At 30.7% G+C, this 23,731-nt stretch overlaps 1 protein-coding gene across 1 annotated transcript; it reads left to right on the top strand.

Moving 5' to 3' along the window:
• The first annotated feature begins 6,747 nt into the window (after window positions 1–6,747).
• LOC136986039 (glucose dehydrogenase [FAD, quinone]-like) lies at window positions 6,748–23,150 on the top strand. Its single transcript, XM_067283486.1, has 12 exons — window positions 6,748–6,871; window positions 17,589–17,791; window positions 17,866–18,058; window positions 18,143–18,274; window positions 18,355–18,476; window positions 18,555–18,725; window positions 18,800–18,953; window positions 19,038–19,204; window positions 20,239–20,416; window positions 22,441–22,663; window positions 22,746–22,870; window positions 23,023–23,150. Exons 1-12 carry the CDS (start codon window positions 6,748–6,750, stop codon window positions 23,148–23,150), a joined length of 1,920 nt encoding a protein of 639 aa, XP_067139587.1.
• The last annotated feature ends 581 nt before the right edge of the window (window positions 23,151–23,731 follow it).

Here is a 23,731-nt window from a genome sequence, read left to right as displayed (position 1 = left end):
GTAAAAAAAGGCGTTTCCATTCATTAACGGGTTTGTCAAGATTAGTCCATGAAGAGCAGTGCTAAAACCGGGACATACTTCTTGAATTTTTTGCTAATAATAGTATTCGATTGTCTATTCTACAGAAACGACGCCAACGAACTTCTTGTAGTCAATTAATGTAATTATTTTTGCGAATAAATTTATATGCAAAGGTAACTTTTCTAGTTCAGGCACTCTCTCCCTCTCTCTCTCTCTCTCTCTCTCTCTCACGGGAAAATATTCAGACCATGAAGTAAATTCGATTTTCTACTTCCACATGTTGTTATTATAAATAATAGGAAAATAAGATGGTTGTAACAACATTATTTTGAACATTCTTAAGCGTAAATTAAAAGTGGGTCGGACTTAATATCCAACAATTTTGCCATGGTTCTCAATCTCGGTCTACCTTACAGCTATAATTTCATTCGTACAGCTGTAATTGAAATAATTTCAACAGAGTTCAAGACCGGAATTTCGTATAAGAAATTACGAAAAAAAAGATAAATTGTTTTTTAGATGAAATTTATGTATTAATTTCAATTTTTTATGGTGCTATATTACCGTAGTTGTTTCCTTACTGTGATCAACTATGGTTCTAACTGTGGTACTATGTTACCATAGTTAAAAACCTTACTACTATTTCCTGGCCTACCGTTCTGGAGGATCCGGGTTCGAATCTGAGAGATCAAGGATGTGGGCTTCGTCTTTTTACCACTTGTGTGCCTTGCCGAATCCACGATGGGTATGATTAAAAGGCCTCTTAGTGCCTACAGAACGGAGAGAGTAAAAGAAAATTGCTGATTTTTTGGAAATTAATAAAATTATAGACATAAATTAGCCTAAAATATGAGAGAATTTTATGCCTGAAAGTTAAGGAAAATAACTGAAAAAAATTAGTTATTGAAAACAGTTTGATTTTGAAAAAAATAAGATTAATACGTTCAAGTTCAATAACTCTACGAGCGATATTTAATTTTCCTGTAACGAATTGATAAAAAGTAATGGAAAAAGGCATGAAAAGAAACGTGTTTCTCGTATTTTATCACATCGATAATCTGTCAAAATATCAAAAATTAAACATCAATCAGCGAATTAACAGGAGCAACGACCGATAAAATTCGATGAAATCATCAAAATTTAATTACTCATTGAAATATGACCTTCTAATTTAAAATTAAAAAGGGAAAAATAAGATTATTAACGAAGAAATCAGGTCCTGTCCGAGTGATTCCCAATAAGTCATTAATAACGTTATTAAAACAATTTACATAGTAAGACACGCCTGAAAAAATTCCCGATAAGGTTAATCATGCTTACTTTAATGTTTACATAAATAGGAAATGATTATTATGATTATTTTCGGGTTTTTTTTTTCATTGGTACGATGCTCTACGGTTCCCACGAGATCGAGTGGTTCTTTTCACTTTTGTTGGTATCGCCCATATCTCTTATTTAATTGAAGTAGAACACGTTCTATTTTCAAGTAGGGGGAATTTTATATTATAAGTATATATGTATTTAAAGATCTACACGTAAAACTTTAGGAAGCTATAACGCTATATCTCTACAATAAGTTGACTATGACATAATAAAAAATATGGGTCAATTCTTAAAATAACTTTTTAAAAAGTCGAACCTTATTTAGGGGTGTGTTTTGTACTTTAACTACGTAATTAATGCGTAAAAAGTTGATTTATTTATTTTAAATATATGAATAAATAAATAATTTGAAATTGTAAATGATTTTAAATTGTTTTTAAAATTTAATATGTAGGAAAAATGGATCTTTTAAGATACTTATGGGCCTTACATATTAAGCACTCTCGAGCCTTGCACAATAGAAATTTACCTGTGGACCTACTTATTTACGACTCCTGAGACATTGCACCAAAGAAATTTACTTGTGGATCCTACATAATCGAGATTCGTGAGCCATAGAAACTTAGTAGACTCACTAGATTAGGGATTCGTGAGTCATTGCACAATAGAAACTTATATGTAATAGAAACTTATATGTAGAGAACGCCTTATTATTATATGCGAACAAAAATCTAATTATTTTAAAGAGAGAGAAGAGTCGTCTAGTTACGAGCCCTTTCTACCTAAGGGCCATACATAGTTGCGTATTTGCGTGAGGATTAATGCAGCTAATCTTATTAATTTACATTTATTTCATCAAAATTATTCCAGAAAATCTTATCATCCGTTAATTTCCATAAACTTTCAACAACTTTTTTCCATAAAATTAAAAAAAAAATTAAATACGAAATGTGCCTTTCATTCTAATTATTTTTTAAATATTTTTATATCTATTTTTTTATATCGAAATTATAATTTCTGTAATTTTAAAATTTAGGTTATCGCATTAAATACCAGCCTTAGGTGATCTCTTATAATAAAATTAGCATGCGATTTTTTTAGAATTAGGTCTTTAATATTATTATTAATCAAGTGAAGTAGCATGCTACATGACCTTATGAATATTCTTTACTTTCATAGCCATGCTTTGAACCTTTCTACTCCAGATAATTATCACTGCGATCTTCAAAGAATACGAAATTAGATCTATAATCTTAATATATTCATTTATTTTTATTTATTTATTTTCTTTTTTGAATTTTTAAGCAAGAGAAGAACAATGAGAATCAAGTTTAATGGTGTAAAAGTCTGGTTAACTTGATATTCTTGTAGCAAGGAGTGGTACCGATCATCTCAGTACGATACTAGCAAGTTTTTTTTCTAAATTTATAAATAAATTAAGTTACATATAGTAATAATTTCTTTAAATATAAATTTAATTGTGTTTACGGCTCCATAGAAATTAATAGGGTTCATTGACTCACTTCACCATGGGGAAACCACTGAATACTTTCTATAAATGTCACGCCTTAATTATTAATGTTCATCCGTTATCATCAATAATTACTTGATTTCCAAGCATTTTTTACAGTATTATTTATACATTTTATTGTGAATTATTCTAAAAAAACGTATTAATTAATCCTTTAATCACGGCTAAATTGGGGGTAGAATGAAATTTTTGAGCGGTTATGTGTTCGAAGCAGGCTCGGGTGCACACATTTTTATAACGTACAGGAAACAGTGGTTATCGTGTTATCACTGCCATATTTGCATATCCGGAATTAATTTTCGCCCTTAATAATTTTCACTGATTTCTACCTGACCTTATGGGTAAAAAACCATCCGGAACTTACATTCAATTTCCGGGTATAGTTGCCCTATTTAACTTTCTATCTGTGAAACTTTTTATTTGTTTCACTTAAGCCTGAGTGGTTTATGTGAAAAATCTTTAAAAAACTAAAGAATTATAAAGAAAAGAGTCAAGACTTTTCACCTTTCCTCACACTTTTCATGTCAGCACAAAAGAAAGGTGTTTTTTTTCTGCACCTAAAAGGGGGAAAAACAAGTAACTTTACGCATGTTGCACTCATTAATTAAGAAAGAGAAATCTACAAGCTAATAATAACAATATATGTTTTTTTATTTTTAATTTATTATTATTATCGCACTGTTTTCGTATTGAATCTTCTATTCTTCCTCTCTCCTTTGGGAATGGAGGAAAATGCCATTTTCACTCAAATAGGGGCTGATTATAATCTGTGACGACTCCACCCATATTGTTCTTCAGACCATGAAAATTAGCCAACTAACTTACCTTTCGTGCAATTTCACATATTAAAATAACTTGGTAAGGACGAGAATATGATTTTGCTTAAGGCAACAGCGATACACTAACCGAATAAAAATTCATAATAATAATAAAAAATTAATAAAACAAAAAAAGAGACGGAGAGGATCGTGTTTTCAATACATGATTATAGCAGGAGAATAAGGAGGAAGTTGTAGATAAACGGTACAGGTTTATATGTAAGTTGCACCTGTTGAAAGCATGGGTTCTTGCAGGGGAGAGGACTATTTTATAGTCCCTACAGTGAGTATTTTATTAATCTTTCACAATCGATACGTCTACGAACCTTTCATACTATTGTTCTCGTATTGAAAATCAGATAAATATGACTCCAACTGATAAAGATCCACGGTATACTCTGATAAAAGTGGATTCCTTATACGTGTCCGATGACCTACTTAAAAATTTACTACTTCTCATGGAAAATATTAAAGAAATTGAATGGAATTCTTATGAAAATAATCGATTTTTCTAAGAGATAAAGTAATCTCGTATCATCCTAGAGGTTAAGATTAGGATTTCAGGACGAATTCAGGAGCACTTGCCTTTCTACTCGTGTTGTCCCGCATCCAATATTTTGTAGGTCAGAAATCTACCAAGGAATTGAAGTTCAAATCGTGATGTCGGCACTATTTACTCGTCTAGCCAGTCTGACATATTTTTATAAAAATGAATTTTATCCCCGAAAGCGGCACACGAGGAATCCATTTCCTTTTATTACCGATATTGTTTACTGGTTCGGTATATTAAATTATCTTTCGAATTTTATCCGTAAATTTATAGCCCTAAGACAAAAATCCATTTGCGTGACATCTAAAAAAAGTTTTTTTGTGTATCCACCATAGCGTTAAGGAATGCTTATTGTATGCAATTTACTAGAATAATTCGATTTTCTTTCTCAATCAATAGGGTTGCGTATAGAACAGATAGGTTTCTATTCGTTGCAAACAATATGGGGAAGTAATTGATAGAATTAAATATAAGTAAACATATGAAAAAACAAAATATTCGATTCGTGTATTTGATGATAATAAAGGATGAGATGAGAGCAAATCTCTTCTTTGATTCTCCCGTTCCGTGATACTAGGAAGGAAAAATTGCTCTGAAATTCATGTTAATTAACTCAAATCCTTTCAAATCTTATTATTTATATATAAAAACAATCTCTACTTTTAAACATATTCACTTATACATACGTAAAATTACTTTAAAGACTAATTAACTCACTTTATCACCATCACAAATCATTAACACAATTGCAAATTAGTATTTCTGAGATGCTTTTTTGTTTTGACATTAAATAAACTCAGTGTTTCCAAATTCTACAACAAAGAGTTGCACTTTACACCCTTTATTTTTAATAAGAGGCTATAATAATAATAATATTATTATTATTATTATATTTAAAACACTAAATATACGCAGAATTGTTAGTAAATGAAATTAAAATTTGAGTAAATGGTAAAAGGTCCGTGATTCTGATCAGATTTTAAGCAAATATATTATACTTTCAATATTTAATCGAAATTAGCAGGAAGGTCCAAAAGAAGAGGGGTCAGCTAAGTCAATTTGCTTCAACCCAGCACGTGTCTTCAGTTGGACCAAACTGGCAGGAATTCTTTTAAAGTTTAATATTTTTATTTAAAAAAAAATATAATACGAAACCGATACAAATTAAGATTTCATTTTATAAGTTGTAAAATATCTGTTTTTTTATTTTTTCCATTAATTTTATTTACATATTTTTAAGGTTTTCGAAGAGGAATGAGAACCTATATCTGTGATTAGCACAGATCTCATCTCTTAGAACCAGCTAGTGAGCGAGTATTTTTTTAATTATTAAAATATGGTGTTTTAGAATTGTGGTAAGAAAGTACACATTCATATAATCATATTAACTGTTAATGAAAATGGAGTGAGTGAGAAGATATCAAAGAAATACCACCTTTCCATGGGAGGGAAGGACGTTCCATGGAAAATTGGCAGTTGTTTAGGCGTTAGACGTGAAGAAACCCCGGAAAACTCCACAAAACCCACGACCAATACTCAGTAGTTTTATTAAGTCGGTCATATTTACATAAGTAACAAAGATTTTTTTTATATTTTACGAAAATATAAGCAAAATATTAAGATTGTTTTCTAAATATAACACTCTCGTTATAAACACAAGTATCTCCGTGTTTTAGGCTAATTATATCACGTTATTATATATTGTGAAATAAATGTATAACATATGTATCAGTAGAGTAATGGTTTTTACTCTAATTTATTCAGTAGTTTACCTTTAAATAAAAAAGGGAAATTTTTTTCGCTTTCAGCAAATATGACATCATTGGGGGGGATTCAAGTTTCATTTAAAGTTATGGTTCGATAATTAAATTTCAAATGATTTGGATCGGGAGGAAATAATAAGGGCGTAAATAGAATAGGCCTATATCCAATATTTCGAAAACTAGAGTAACCATAATCGATCAGGCGATAAGTCATCCATGCATGAAATTATCAGCAGAAATTTTAGAAAGTCTCTTTTACCGGATTTTGATGTAATCACCAGAAAAAAAACAACAAGTAACGATCCATTTTTAATGGTTTTTATGGGTTTTATACCCTAAGGACGTTAGGAAAAGTTATGACTACTCATACATCTGATAAAAATCATAGGGCCTGCAGCGAATGAAATCTCGTACGATCTTCTGCAAAACCGAATAACCGGAAAAGAAATTTTTCATTTTATTTTGGAATAATAAAGCTTAAGTCCTTAACCTTGTTCAATTATTAAAAAGTAAGCAATCTGTTAAGTTCGATGCGTGAAACGGATAAAAATAGTATAGTTTTTCATTGGATAACTGGTTATCCAATGGGAGATAAGGCATCCGCTGACCTACTGTTCCTTAATAATACAGTTTTCTTACTAATAGATCATTTAATAAACTCAGCCAGTTCTTTATTCGATCAGTATTTAAGTATAGTGTGTAAATTTCGGTTCGTTTTTGTACGCTCTCTCCTCTTCCATCATGGTGCAAGGAGTGAATTTACTAAAAACTCTCTTCCCCATCCTTGCCATGACGCTCCAAATGTCTAACAGAGGAACGGATTTATTAATGAAAAAATTCGATAAGGTGTACGATTATATAATTGGTAAGTGATATTTTTACATTTATTCTTGCTGGCGGATAACGTTGCAACATGCTAATTTCGTGGTTATATCTTCCTCCTTGCTGTTCTATTTTTGATTTTTCTCGAAATGCTCTTCGTTTTATGTTCTATTATTCATGAATATAACATAAAACGAAACAGTTTTGTTAACTTAATTAGAATTTTTCTTATTTTCTGACATACATTTTAGGTCAAAATACTAATTTACCATAACAAACGAGAACGTGGATTTTTTATTTTATTTTATTATTTTTCTTCTGTTTTGTAAGCAGAAATTGGTAAATTGCAAATCGAAGAGTGGTTAAAATAACATTTTTAAACATAGAATAAAATTACATAACTATAGACGAGTTTAAACTTCGGGTATTTATAGATCCGCTTTATATTTTGGTGTTTAGAGAGTTTTAAAAGTTGGCCTTCATGCAAACCGGGATTGGTCTAGTTACGCGAATATTCCGTGTTGCGTGAAAATTTAATATGACTAATTTGATACTAGCATTAAAATTAGAAATAAAAGTTTAATGGGAATGAATTATTGTTTCCTTTAAAACACTTAAACTTAAGTAAGAAATTACTGAAGAACCTTGTGGCAAGGTGATTGTTTCTGTTCGGTTATCAGAAATCGGTTTAGAATAAAGAAAGTGATGATGATTACTCAACTGAAGCTAATGAAAGGACACTCTAGCTAAATACTTGAAGTAGAACTGTATTAAATAAACTGTACTTGAACCTCCATTAAATTTATTGTTTAATCACTAATTCCAACGAACGGTTCGATGTCAATTATCGATTATAGGATAAAGAAAAACGTTTCCTCCTCCATATTTATGAATTTAAAAGATAATATATCGTAATTTTGTCATTTTTTCCCATAATTTTAGATATAAAATATGGTTAGTTTGCTGCGGATTTAATGTAAAAGCTGATTCATACAGAGGGGAAAATTATATATATATATAGAAAATATCAGATCAAACTTCCTTTTATCAATAACAATATTTTTTTCTTTTTTCTTTAATTTTGCGTATCGAATAATTTCATTTTATTTCTGTTTCAATCGGTGTCACTGGTATATTTTTGTGTGGAAAATTTAAGATTTCATAAATTATTTTCGCATCACAATAGCAATAGGCATCGACCCGAGGCGTTATCACCAACTAACAAAGAACGAAAGAAGAGCTTTTGTTTTCTAATTACCCGTTTATATCACAGAATCTGGCTAAAAGAAATCACAAAGGTTCCTATTTGCGTGCACAGTTCAGTGATATTAGTTGCAAAGCAGAAATGGGTCATCCAACACCCTCTTTTTATCGGGATATATGGAAATATTTCTAAAAAAAGTTCTAAGATTATCATCTGGGTATGACACTTAACGCTCTCGTAATTTGTTAAAAGAACTGTTCTGTCTACTGTAGAAAGTTTGGCACAATTCTCTATCGATATTCAAGTGTCAAAATCCCTTAAAAATCTGATAAAGTATTTTCATTCGAAGATAAGAATCACCCTACTCAAGTACACGCGTTTATAGGGTTAATTTTGTGATCTTAATAGTCATTTGCGAGTACTTTATAGTCGAAAGATAGGACCATAGTCAATTTCCGCTGTATTTTATAAAAGTGGGTCAAAAGAAAAATATAGAGCGGTAACTTCTTTATGCAAATAAAATGGACAACTACTTATAGAAGTGATCGTTATTATAAAAAGGAACACATGTCCAACAGGCATAAATCGTTTTTCATAATAATATATTTTGCATTATATAAATATAAGTTTCAAGAAATGTTTTAAAAATATATATATATTTATTTTTTACAAGGTTTAGAAGTGTTTCAGGGGAGATATTACTTCCCTCCCATAATAAAACCCCCCTTTAATTAATAATAAATTTCTTAAAAATTAAACAGGAATAAAGCAAGAAAAATTAATTTAAAAAATGTATTAAATTCTAATTTGCACTATTTTGCTCTTACTAGTTTTTTAATTAATCGAGAAATCGATAATCATTAAGAAATCGAATTTCCTATAGAAAAAGTCGTCACCTTTCTCTCAACCTATTTATAATCAATCGAGGTCGAAATGTTCTCCTTTATATAAGAACACTTGTAGAAAAAAATGCCTTTACACGTGAATAAACCAACCGGAAGAAGGTCATAATTAGGTAAAGTTAATTATAGGAAATGCTTCTTTTGAGCAAGGAAATGCAGCAGAATATTTAAGCAAAACTTCCGGTTTGATGATAACATTTATAGGTTATTACATTATACATATAGTTTTTTTAGATTATCAAATATAATTAAACCTTATGGGAGTTTTGGTGTCATTATATAACGTCATAATACGTTAAAGACGTTTCGAGTTTCAGAAATTAATTTGATTTTGAACGAGTAAAACATAAGAAAGACTTATTACGACTTATATATATATAAAATACACATACATATACATATACAATACATACATATGTGTGGAGGACGGAGTTAGGAGATACACAGAGATCCATATGATATGAGCATATACGACACACTAGAGAATATAACAGAGAAAACAGAGAATGCAACATAATGTGTATTATCTATGTGTATAGATATATACACACAGATAATACACATTATGTTATGTTGTTTGTACTTTGGAATGGTATTAAAGAGGAGGTAAAGATGACGATGATGACACAATACAAATATCGCCTGTATGTAGGCTAACCACGTATACACACGCGCCACATGTAAAGACAAGATTTATATCCTGTTATAAATTCTTTATATAACACTTGAATTAATCAGATTGAATTTGTAAAAAAGTACAAAAAATAATTTGTTATAAGTCAAATATCTGAGTGTAATAAAAACAACTTACTACAGGTTAACAACTTATGCAATGTGTGTTACACCAGATTTTTCAAGACCGTCTTTTCTGTTCTTGACCGAATTATGAGAATTAATAAAAAATATATTTTGTATCATTAGATTCACACAATTTATAATTACATAAACAATTATAAATTGTGTTAATCTAATAAACGAATTAAAGTTAACAAAATGTGGAAACCTTAAAAAGGTTGTACCTGTTTCGGCATATCTTTTAATATAATTCTTCCATTAAAAAATCAATTTCTAGTTCGTAAAATATAAGAAAATTTTAAAAAAGTGAGTAATTATTCTTAAAAAGACTCGAATTACTTGAACTTTAGTCCATATGCATGACATAAACGTGTTAAAGTAAACTAGTTTCTGGTGTTGTAAGTTCACTGACTTATATCATGAATGGGCTTGAGGCTATATTGTTAAATTACATGATTTCATTAGTATTTTTAACGTGGCATACTTCTAAACTTATGATCGTGTTTGATTTCGGCCTTTCGAGGCTAATAATGCCAGGTTTTCCATTGATGTCAATGTCAATGTCAATGTCAATGATGGTATCGTTCTATCCAAATCGAATGTAGGTTAGGAACTTTAAAAAAAGAATAAATTGTAATCTGTAAATTGATACGTACTGTACGTCACTTACTTGCCTTATCTGAAATTAATACTCATTGATGGGCTATTGAAAAATAAAGACAATGGTCTTCCACTGTTTTAAAGTAATTCTTATCTGTAACGTTAAAAAAAATGTTACTTGTAAATTAGCAAGTTATCTTATTTACCCGCATTGTATGATAATAATGGGCAATAAAAAACGAGGAAAATTAAAATCTGTTTTGTTAAAGTAATAAAGCCTATTGCTCAGGGGTAACCGGGATCAAATTCGGGCTAAAAACACTCGGTAAGCCTCTGTTATTTCGATCCCGTCCCCCACCGAGTGGCTTTCATTGTAAGCCTGGCTAAGAGGGCCTTTTTTCATACACGTAGTCGGTTCCCTTGTGGGTGTAAAAAGGCCCTCTTAGTGCTCACAGAGCAGAAAGTGCCGAAAATGAAAAAATGGTAGATACAATAAATAAAATTGACTAGATACCCAGATTACAATGTTTTTATGCAAATGATTCAAAATATAATTCGTGATAATGCCTTATAATTAATTGAAAAGTAAGGAAAGTGAAAAATAGTTTTTGTATAGAGTATATTTAAGTTAAAAATTTCGAAAATTGTGGGCTCGCCACCCGAGAGGCCTACTATAGAGCAGCCTTATCCAGACGGACCACCTCCCAAAAATCCTAGTATTTTCGACCTGTCTGGATTAGATGCCGGTCCCCCAAAACGGAAAGCTGTCACCCTACCCGTCCGGCCATCCGACCGCCAGAAGTATTTAAGTAAAATTGTAATAGTGTCTACTTACATTTTTTATATTTTTATTGAATGTATATTTAGCTGTTTGCAACAAAATTATGTAAATAAATAGCTTTATAAATTTATAATGTGGGAGATTTTTAGATTAAATTTTGTCACTTAAAGAGTGCGTGATATGCATTTAAACTATGCCCGAGTTTACTTCTATTTAATTAAGAAGAGCGTGTTACATGTTCATTAATTACGTCAAAATCCTTTAGTTAAAACGACAGTAATGAATATTTAACACACTTTTATTGTCTGAAGACATCTCTGGCTTATTTGAAATGCATATCACGTACTCAAAAGTAAAGTGAAGGATATAAACCTTGTGGAAAGCTGAAATTAAGAAAGATTTTATCTATCCGTTTTTTAAAATTCATATCCAAATTTCAATTCATTTCCATTTCTGATCGAAGCATCAGTTCGTGGAATCTAAAATAATCTTGAAATTCTTATAAGAAATTTCTCATTATTAGTATTGATCACGATTCTGGATGCTTCACTATGTTTTTAATGCTAATAAGAGCATTAAGAATCTAAATTAGAGTGTAATTTTCCTATTCATTTTTAGTTATTATCCAAAAATTTTCTCTGTTCATCGATAATTTAATAGATAATGCTTGAAAAATGTTCGTGCCACTTGTGGCCAATTAGATGAAACCACTGATTACCTGTGATTGGTAGAAGATTCGCTTCTGATCGAAACTCCACGTGCTGGCCACATGGAATTTTCTGAGTCTTTCTCCACGTGTCCAACACCTAAATAAATCCAGTTACCTAAAGAAAGTCCTTCTCTTATCAGATCGCCCAAGTGTTGTACCTTATCCCATAGATCCTATCCCTAAGATGATCAATAAAAAAGTTACTAAAACTACTGCTAATAACAGGAATATCACAATAAAAACGAGCGTATTTCATAAATATTTTAGAATTAATTATCGAAGAAAACACTATTAATTCATAAATATACCAATATTTAAAAATAGATTCTTCAATCATTTACGTTAGAGGAAATATAAAATTTATATCAAAATATAAGCATTATTTAAGTGGAAAAAAATCAAAATAACACTATTCTTATGATAAATCCTTAGATATAATAACAATTCACACGATAAATTAGTACATATGACAATAATTCGCACGATATGCCTCGAGATATAGAAATATTCACGAGCTATCAATAGCTATACGAACAATAATATTCTCCGAGATAAATACTTTTATACATTGCCTTAAGTCATAAACACAATAAAAAAGAATTAAAATTAGTTTAAATAGGGTTAAATCATAGAAAAACTAAGTTGAAACTAGGAATTTTATTGTCACCAATTCTAGAATTTCTTCAAGAATTAAGTAAAACATTTTAAAATAAATTTATAAGACTTTTTTATAGTAAAAATACTAATAGAAGGAGTTTAAAACAAAGAAATGTCCTACATTAGGTTTAATTTATTATTAATGATATGATATATTTATTAATACAACTAGAAACAAATCGTTATCAAGAAAGGTGTCATTATATATTTATTAAATGTTAAATAATGATTTAAATCTGTTATTTTTAAGTCTATTAATAAATGGACCTAGAAAACTTCACATCGAGAAACTCATTTAAGTTTAAAGTAAATGTATAAACTATTTTTAAAGAGATTATAATTAGATTAATACGTGAAATAATTTTAAATCCAGTTTAAGTGGGTGATTTATTTGAATTTTAAATAGTTTTAACTGGTAAATAAACTATAAACTTTTCCTGTTGTCATTATAAAAATGCCCTTTTTATTTTATTTAATAAATATTACAAGTTTGGATTTATAAATATAATTTATTGTTGAGTTATTTTAAGGGATAACATGCTGCTAATGACAATAAATTAAAATTTGATTTAAGATAATTGACGTTTTAAATGAGATTTTAATGTAATTATAGAATAATATAAAGAGAAAATATTTTAATTATAATTATAATTTTTAAGAGGGTTTAACAGGAAAACTTAAGTTTTTTTGTTGAGGATTACTATTTTTTATTATAAACGTATTATATACAATGTTTTACAAAGGTTGGGAACATTCATACCACGTATTATGAGGGTCAAGATGAGTTAAATGTCCCAGTAAATGTATGCCTAAGAACGAATCGTTCCAGAATTGCAAGTAGTTTTAACTGGTTTTATTTCGAATATGATGAAAATACAATTAATTTTGCATTATTTTTATTTTTGACATTTTCCTGTGCGTATTAAGAGGGTTTTTTAATCATGCCCATCGTTAGTTTGGCCAGGCTCACAATGGGTGAGGACGGGGCTCGAAATATCCTGAAGAGATTACTCACGAAAAAGTATTGCAGTTTTTCTGATCCAAGCGTTAGGCTGACACTTTAACTGCCATTCGAACAATAGTGGATTTAGAAATCTTTAGTGGAGATTCAGAAAGAAAACAAGATTTTTTAATACCTGAGGTAGCCGGAAAAAACCCAAAATGCCCCCTGCATACCTCCTCCTCCTATCATCCCAGCATCGAGCCATCATTATCTGTGCATTTATTATAAATAAAATATTTTATAAAAGCTGAACTTCTGAAAAAATATCTTAAATGTTACAAAAATTGTTTAATACGTTCGCTGCTTGTTTTCACACACACCTAATTGATGTAAGTCTACTTTACCAAAACTACTGTTAGTCTTTATACCGAATTAAAGTTTTCTCCTATCTTTTTAAAGGGTTGTTATTGATATAAAACCAAATCCTTCATACGCATTACATGAAAAATACGCTTTTCATGAAATATAAGTTAATTCGGGAACAGTTCGTTCATAAGTACACGTTTACTGAGACTTCGCTGTTTATCTTGACCCTCTTAAAACGTGAAATGAATTATTCTCAATGTTTTATAACACCCTTTATAGCATACCACCGATTTCTTTTAGAACGCCTATTTTACGACTGGTGTGCATTTTCGGTTTTGCGTGTACGAAATATATTTTTAGGCCATGTCAGAGTTATTATGTAGTCAAATTTTCCAAGAATATAATTTCAATTTATGGCATTGACATTACGAGAAATAGGACGACCTCAGGAACCAGTCAAGTAGTAACAAAATGCAGATTTATTGTATGCATGTGCATATATATATGTTTGTATGTGTATGAAATTATTTTTAAATAATCTCGGAGGTCAAAAAAGCTACTTAGGATGGCCAAATTGTGTTAAAAAATTAATAAGTTGTCCGTTTGTGTCTGTCCCTTAATCTCGAGAACGAAGTCAGATATATGGAAATCGAGATCAGCTTAGGTGTCTGAGGCCCCTATTAACTGTATAAGAACACCTAGAATTGAGTGAATTTTTTAATATAATTACAATTGCAGCCCGGCATTGTGACGATATCACAATAAGTAATTGCTATATTAAATTATTTAATTTATCTCGGTTGAACAGTTTTTAAATCATTTAATATTTGAAAATTATTTTATTAAAAGGTCGAATTAATTTTTGTGTGTGTGTGTTTTACTTCAAGTTATTAAAGAAGGCATCGAACTTCTGTATTTATCTTTACGTTAATCTGATGAGAACATTTTTTAGACTAGTATAAAGGTTTTAATATCCTATTCGACATAGGCAATAAACTTTTTATTAGAATCTTGGAAAAAGTAGTTTAAGTTTATATAATTTCTATAATTTTTCCTATTTCTATAAGTAAACGCAGAAAAATAAGGTCTACAGTAAATTTCATGGAATGGTTGTGGGTTCGCATCTGACTAATGAGCTGATTTGGTTTGATTTATTTAGTTACGGCAACACGACACGTGGACGATCTGCCAAGGAGGATGCCTTCCGGGGAGGACTTTCATGATAAACTGGCCCCTATTTAGGTGTTACGAACGTAAAGAAAATCTAGAAAACCCCACGACTAATTACCAGTTTTCACTGATTTTATTCACTTGGCCACTGATGGGCAAGATAATAAGCTGGCCACGTGAAGTTTTCTGGGTTTTCATACACATTTAAAAATGGAGTAGTTTCCCATAGAAAGTGCACTCGGAAGTCTGCACCTTTACCTCTCTTTAGTAGATGGACATTTAGCCTCGTATAGATATTTATAAATTTTCTTAATTTTATCAATATCCATAGACAAATACTAATTATCTATTTTCTATTTTAATAATGTAGACTAAACCGGTCGGAAACGGAACCTGAATAAAACAGAAACCCGCCTAAACGGAAAAAACTCCGGAACGAAGCGATTCCGGTTTACGCAGGTTTACCGTATAAAATTACATTAAAGCCGTAAACTTACCAAAAAGCTGTATTTATAATTCGGAAGATTTTTGATATATTCTAATTCTTTTTACTGCCACGATAAAGAAAATAAGGACAAAAAATTTCTCAGATCTGAAGAAATTACCAGTAAAATATATGTGAGATTAATAATAGTGGTTTAATAAGGAAATCCTTAAGCATCGAGGAGGATTATAGTTGGAATTCCGCAGAAAATGGTAATTTTTGACCGCAGTAGGCCTCTCTGTTTATTGTTTATATTTTAAAAGCCTTTTTACAGTAGCATGAGGGGCCGGGAATCCCTGGCTCTCCGACCTTTGTTAATAAAGAAATAAATAAACAATTAAATAATTACAAGAAAACGATTTAAATGTGAAAAAACGCACTTAAACTTATATACAATATCTAAGAATTTACTCTTCATTCACAGCGCTAGTGGCTGTTTCACATTTCTCGATATCAGTTCTAGTTACTAGCGAGGTTGAGACCGAAGTTTTCAACGCGAAAACGTGTACGTTGGACGTTTAGCGCCGTCTTCCGTAAGCGTAGAAGTTTGACAATGGCGTTTGGAACGTCGAGCATGATTCCACTGACGTTCCAAACGCCATTGTCAAACTTCTACGCTTACAGGAAGACGGCGCTGAACGTCCGACGTACACGTTTTCGCGTTGAAAACTTTGGCCTCAACCTCGCTATTGTCTTTATATTTGATTGGCCTTTGGTTATGAATGAAAAGATTTTGGAAAAATAACGGAGATTTAGTTTTATTCTCTACTATTGGGATGTGTTGGACTAATAAAACCTACTGTATAAGTAAAACCGTGCTATGATATCAGTAAAATCATGGTGTTGTGCCAGTAAAATGCTTTTATTGTGCCAGTAAGCCGTGGTATTTTGTCAGTATTGTGCCGGTAAAACCATGCTTATTAATCATTCAATACCCACTAAATATAACTTTTTACCGATAATTTTAAGATGTTTACTAACTATTAAAAATTAAATTAATAAATTTCAAAATAATTTTCTACATAATCTTAATTAATTAATTAATTAATTAAAATCACTTTTTATTTTTTATTTTTTTCAAATTCATAAACATGGAAAGTTTACATCTGATAGCTTTGTAGAATTTATTTTTAAAAGAATTCCGTTATTAACTATTTTACATTCTTGCCATTTAAGTAAACATAATAATATAAAATTATATAAATTCTTAACATAATTTTAAAATAATTTGCTAATTGGCATAATAATAAGAAATTTTATCTATGTTCCACAGTAAATTTGAACGAATTTTATATTTCTTTGTTTCTGCTTTGATTAATTTCACTTTTTGTATAGGATAACAAATAAAATAAATAGGAAAATAGAAATATTACATATATATATATATATATATAATATTACATATTTTTCTACTGACCCGAATCGTATCTTCTCAATTTTATAATTAAAATCGTTAGATTTTCAGACGTTACGCTAAATTTACTTCAAATTTCGACTCTCTCACTGTCTATTTATTGTCTGTTTTCCTTTTGTCTACCTATAAATTTAATAGAAGATTCTTTTTCACACGACACTGTCATAATTTATAACGTTAAATATTTACTTAAGAGCCGTTATTAACTGAATAAAGATAATTTTCTATCGTATTTTATGTAGTTAGATATGATATAGAATAATTATACATGTGTATGCTGAGTTTCTATAACAAAAAAATTATATTCTTGTTGTAGAAACTCAGCATATAGATGTATCTTGTGCTAGACAAGACAATATAACCTTGGGCAATCTGCCAAGGTGTTTACAACCCAAGAGGGTTTTCTATGTGGAAAGTGTCCTTTATTTTGGTTCAGTCCTCACCCGTTGGTGAGGACTGAACCAGTGACCAACTCTAGCATTCAGTGTATCCACTCCGCCACTGGTGGGCTGTCTGCTATTGATGAAAATCTCTGCTAATCTGGATGAAAATTTTCGTCGACAACTTAATTCGGGTATGTCTGATCTGCCTCTCATCATCAATCTTCTTTCATTGTGATCATAAAAAAAGCCATGATGAATGTGTAAAACGACTTCTCAATGAAAACTTGTAATGAGGAGATTAAATATAATATAAGAATAGTATTTTAACTGCTCAATTTTTATATATTTACAGTTGGTGCAGGTTCGGCGGGATGTGTTCTAGCTAATCGTCTATCTGAAGATCCTACAGCTACAGTTTTACTAGTAGAAGCGGGTGGTCTTCCAGATCTTCAGTCAGAAGTACCACTTATGGCATCCCATTTACAAAAGGAAAAGAATGATTGGCAGTATAAAATAGAACCTCAATCTCTTTCTTGCTTTGGAATAAAGGACAGAGTGCGTATATTTTAATTTTTTAATTTCACTTGAAAAGATAGAATAAATTCAAAATGATATTTTTCAATTTATAGAGAATGCCTTGGCCAAGAGGAAAAGTATTGGGGGGTAGTAGCGTACTGAATTATATGTTGTACGTTCGAGGCAACAAAAGAGACTTCAACAATTGGGCTCACAAAAAAGGATTGGTCGATTGGAGCTGGGAAAATGTCTATCCTTATTTCTTAAAATCTGAAGGAAATAAAGATCCGAGATTTTTAGCTAATGGTAATTATTTCGTAAACTTATCTTAACACAGACAAATTTATTGAAATACCATGACTTTTGTAACGTTCTACTCTTTAATTTTAGGTTTTCACAATAGCGAGGGAGAACTTACTATTGAATCTCCTAAATATCAAACCGAACTAGCTTACGACTTTGTAGAAGCAGGAAAGTATTTAGGATACCATAACGTCGACCATAATGGACCTATTATGTCAGGTAAATATTACAATTTGAATGATTCTTAATTAAAAATTTAATTTCTATTTTCGAATAATCTTTTTTGTCATTTTCTTTAGGCTTTTCAATTCCTCAAGGAACAATTCGACGAGGTGCTAGATGCAGTACAGGAAAAGCGTTTTTGTTACCAATCATCAAACGTCCCAATGTTAAAATTCTCCATTCGGCATTTGTCACTAAAGTAAAAATGATTTGTTATCATCAATAATAGGCCTATATATATTTAATTACAATTGAATAATTGAAAATGATTTTTTAGATTCTCTTCGATGAATTTAAACACGCTCGAGGGATTCACTTTGACTATTTTAATCGCAGTCACATTGTTTTGGCTAGAAGAGAAATTATAGTCTCTGCAGGCGCCATCAACTCTCCTCAATTGTTGCTTCTATCAGGAATTGGTCCAAAGGAACAATTATCAAAATTTGGCGTATGTAAACTTTTATTTATTCTTTAAAACTCATTCAAAATTAAATTCAAAATCTAATAATGCTGACCCAATAGATTCCAGTTATCTCCAATTTGCCTGTAGGATATAATCTACAGGATCACGTGGGTGGAACGGGAATACATTTTACAATTAATGAACCTCTCACTGTCAGGGCTTCTAGAACTTTAACATTGCCTAATATAAAAAGATTTTTACTAGAAGGAAGTGGTGAGTTCTTGAGAAAATATTCTTTTTCTAAAATAATTTATATATTATACAATTTAAGTATAATTTTATCAATTTTTTAATTAGGTCCTCTAACCATTTTGGGATCTGTGGAAGGTTTAGGTTTTGTTCACACGTCCTACGTCAACAAGTCTGATGATTATCCGGACATAGAAATTCATTTTACTAGTAGTGGACCCGTTTCTGATGAGCAGCATGGAACTATTAGAAAAATAACGGATGTAACTGATGAGGTATGAAAAGTTTGATTGGCAATACTTTCTAATGGGTCGCAAGGTATTATGATGGCGACATTGTGGTGAACGGTACTTAGAGGGGTGCATTATAGAGCGTCATACTGGACTACGCCTACTCCATGGTTAGAGTTCAATAGTATTCAATTTACGGACTTGCTTCACGTGTATTTAAGCATCTTGAACAGTCTGTTTTAGTTCATTCCATCACACGATCCCTGACGGTCTCTTTCAGCATGATAATGTTTGTCAACACGTAAATAATGTCCAGGACTTCCGCCATGTGAGACAGTTTCTTCTCTGGCCTGAACGTTCTCAAGAATTATCCCCAATTGAATATAAAATGGCAGCACGGCATCAGGCCCATCTACCAGTTACTACAGAAAAGCTCTGGTCAAGAATAGAAACAGGAACAAAGTTTCTTTAAGAGCAAACCCGGGATTTCTTTTCTTCAATGCTTCAGCATATAGAATAATTATCTCCACTTGTAGTGGTCTCATAAAATTTTGAATTTTGTGCCACTACGGCTCTATACAGTTCTGTAAATTTAATCAGTTTTATATCGAATATAAATAATAATGAAACAAATTCACACGAATAGCCCACGTCTTTCTTGATGTTGCAAATTTTCAGTGTATTTTTCGCTTGAACTTTCGTCTGAAACTTTCATAAATAAAAAAAATCTTGAAGTAGGAAAGAAGTTTAAAAATTTTTCTATTAAAACCGTATTTGAACTTATAATTGAACCTATATTTTAAACAAATTCTTACAAGAATTTATCCAAAGATTAAATATTTTATCTTAGGGGTGGAAGTAGAAAAATATTTCGAAATATTTTTCTCCTTCCTCCTCTAAGATTTTTATATTCATTGTAAATTCATTCTAAATATCAAAATTTTATATTTTTAATTTGAATAATTAATATACATTTTTTAAGCTCTCGCGTGAAGGTAAAACGTTGATTCACACTTTCCTTAACTGGTACGAAAAATTAGATCTTTCCGAATAAATTAATTATTTTTTCCTGATTTCAGGTATGGGATAAGGTATACAAACCCTATGAAGGATCTGAGATGATAAGTATGTTGCCTATTCTGTTACGTCCTAAGAGTCGTGGGTATGTGGCTCTTCGATCTAAGAATCCATACGAGCATCCTGTTATAGATCCTTTGTATTTCCATGATCCTGTGGACTTGTATCGATTGGTAGAAGGTAAGCTCTTCTTAAAGTTACTAAAGATATTACGTCATTATTTCAAATAAATTTTTAATTATTTATTACAAATTATTACCACATTATTGATGAATAAATACAATGAAACAGAAGCGAATTATTATGGAAATAACATTCTTAACATTATAGAAACAGACTCCATAATAAATTAAATTTATAAAGAAATAAAAATAAGGAGTAAAAGTAATTTTTAAAAATATTTATCGTTTATATTCATTCCTTTTATTTCTTCGGAATAATTAATGGAAGAAAACTAAAGAAATCCTAAAATTATTCTGTTTTGGAGTAAAGTTGAAGTACAATAAAGCTTATATTGATTGTTAATATAAACAAGGTATGCAGCAATTCTCTGACAAATTATGACCAGTCTTCAACTCTTTAATAAAATTCTAATGAATTAGTTATATAAGAAATTTCTTGTATTACTGAAAAGTTGATAAAACTTTTCAGCAGTAGAGCAAAATTTATCTTAATCTTAAATAAATAAGAAAAACATATTGTATATTGAGAAAACTGAAAACAATTAATGTAGGATAATTTTTCATGGATTTACAAAGCTTATAGTGTCTAAGAATTATTTCTATCCAAATATATCAGAAGAAAGTCCTAAGCATACTTTCGTATTATTTTATCCTTGCAAGATCCTACAAGATATCAATCTTGCAAGGATAAAATAATGAACATCAGCAAAAATCAAGAGAAATTAAAGTGGAGTAATGTGAGTATTATATGAATCAGTCAAAAATCACCAAATCAAGTTAAATTTAACAATATGTGCTTAATTCATACATAAAATTTAATAAACAACATAGTAATGTTCAAAATAACCACCCAGTCGGTTTGACAAACACAACGTTTATATTTACAAGGCAAATATACAAAATAATACAAAATAACGTTACAACTAATTATGCACAAAATACTAATCCAAGTGACAACCGACTGTAGCCCGTACAAGTTCGTCGGAAAAAACTCCTTACGATCTCCACAAACAGACTTATAATTAGCAACACCTCTGAGTCACGAACAAGTTCGTAATAAACCACTGGAGTTCACTTTCACCAGGTTTCCGTGACGTCCAACGAGAGAGCTAGTTAGAACTTCGATACAGACGATCCGACCCTTTCCGATCCGATCCTCCCGATACGATCCCTTTCCCGCCGAAACTACTTTTTAAATAGTGTCCGCGTTCGAATCCTCCGCCAATCAAATTCGAATGTTTCCACAACGTCCGGCCAACGGTAACTTTCCGCCAGCCAATCGTCCGTCGATCGTCGATTTAAAACTCAACGGTTCTTTCTAACGGTCCTTCTAACGGTCGTTCTAACGGTTCTTCCGTTACGAAAGTTCGTTATCTTGCGAACAGGGCGGGAAGCGCTCGCCTAGGCGATTCCAAACCCTACAAACATAAAAAATATTTTAAAAAGAAATAAAGAAAAAAATATTTTATTTCGATCATAAAATGTAATTAAAATTAAAAATAAAATAGAATAACTTATCATTTAAGTTCTTATAACAAAATATTACTGAGAGCAATTATACTTTATTTTGTTGTTTTCAATTTATGAAATGAGCTAAAATATTCCTTATATTTAATATTTAAAAACATTACGTGCTAAATTAATTTTCACAATTCAAAAAATCTAAATTAAAACTATCATTTTTATACGTAATTGCAAAAACGCGTTGTGAAAAGACATCTTTCCTGCAAAGCAACTTCTTGTATTGCTGTGAAGCCACACATTTAGCAGATTAATACATACATGTATAATAGTTCTTATTTTATTTTATTTAATTCTGCCAATTGTGATAGCTTTGGGAGCCGTCTGTACTAATGATAATTATATAATAACATTAATCAAAGTACAGTAAACAAATAAAGATTATTATTTTGTGGAAATTCTAACTTTTCTCAAACTGAATCGTTACTTTCCTTTAAATTAATTTTTAATATAAACAATAATTTTATTTAAATTTTAATATAATTATTTAATAATTTTCAGGAATGAAGATTTCTCTTGCTGTCGGTTTAACTCCACCATTTTTGAAGAGAGGATCAAAACTTATCCAGACGGTCATGCCAGGCTGTGAAGGTTATAAATTCTGGAGTGATGAATACATTGCATGTGTAACTCGTTCGTATACTTTTACCATTTACCATCCAGTTGGAACTTGCAAAATGGGAGTAGCAACCGATCCTACGGCAGTCGTCGATCCTGAATTGAGGTAAAACTACGATTTTTTTTTCTTAAAATGCTTTTTATTAAACTGGATTATAAGCTTAACATTTTTTGTCCTCTGTTAACAGAGTGATTGGAGTTAAAGGATTAAGAGTAATCGATGCATCGGTTATGCCGGACATAGTATCAGCTAACACTAATGCTGCCACCATTATGATTGCCGAAAAGGGGGCAGATTATATCAAAAAAGATTACTTTGCTCATTCTCACCCATCATACTTCGGAGGATTCGGGAATTTAGGAAGCTTAGGAGGTTTCGGTGGTTTCAAAAGATGATGACCGATTATCGGAATTTTACATCATGGAATAATCCCATGAAATGCTTACAGTTCGAAATCCGTTCACCAACCAAATTGTCAGCCGATTCAAATCAAACCTCAATTTTTGATCGGTTTCATCCAGATTTCAACTATAGTTCTGTTCTATTCCAAGTGTTTCAGAGTGCCATGGATCGCCATAGAAACTCTGGCTGAAACCATTGTTCTTCTCGCAGTTTATCAACATTTTATTCCAAAACATAATTTGCAGATTGTAAACAAATTTTCGGATTTTAGAACTGAAATAAGAACAGGATATTTGTATATATTTTTGATGTTTCTATATTCCTACGCACAAATTGTTTGAAAATAGCTTTTCTGTGAAAAATTTATGATTTCCAATTATATAAACTAGCAACGAGTTGCTCAACTTTCCCGACATTTAAAATTTTGGTGGCGCCATCTGTTATTATATTTTATTAAAAAACTTTTTATATTTTTAACTATTGTAAAATGGCAAAAAGCTTAATTTTCAGGGTAGGGATGGATTTTATAAAAAATTGTAAATGATAAAAACGAGTAAAATCGTCATTAAGTCCGACTCTACTGGAGATGCACACGACCCTTTTATTTCATCACCACTTCGACCTTTAACCACCAAAATTTAACAACATCAATTCGCCTAGTAAACAAATCTCCCTGCAAAATTTCATAAATTTTCGACAAAAAACACAGATATTATTAAGCTTCAAAAGGTAAACAAAATCGTTCCCCCCCACACACAAACATCAATATAA

This window comes from Centruroides vittatus, unplaced genomic scaffold, assembly GCF_030686945.1.
Source record: "Centruroides vittatus isolate TY-2023 unplaced genomic scaffold, ASM3068694v2 contig_988, whole genome shotgun sequence".
Classification (NCBI taxonomy): Eukaryota; Metazoa; Arthropoda; class Arachnida; order Scorpiones; family Buthidae; genus Centruroides; species Centruroides vittatus.
This window is presented reverse-complemented; position numbering and strand designations above follow the sequence as displayed.

What these genes read in the sequence shown, in the direction of transcription:
- LOC136986039 (XM_067283486.1), top strand. Translation starts at nt 6,748, where the DNA reads ATGGTGCAAGGAGTGAATTTACTAAAAACTCTCTTCCCCATCCTTGCC. An exon ending in GGTGTACGATTATATAATTG is followed by an intron (nt 6,872 to 17,588) that starts GTAAGTGATATT and finishes ATATATTTACAG; the next exon opens with TTGGTGCAGGTTCGGCGGGA. An exon ending in TCCGAGATTTTTAGCTAATG is followed by an intron (nt 18,059 to 18,142) that starts GTAATTATTTCG and finishes CTTTAATTTTAG; the next exon opens with GTTTTCACAATAGCGAGGGA.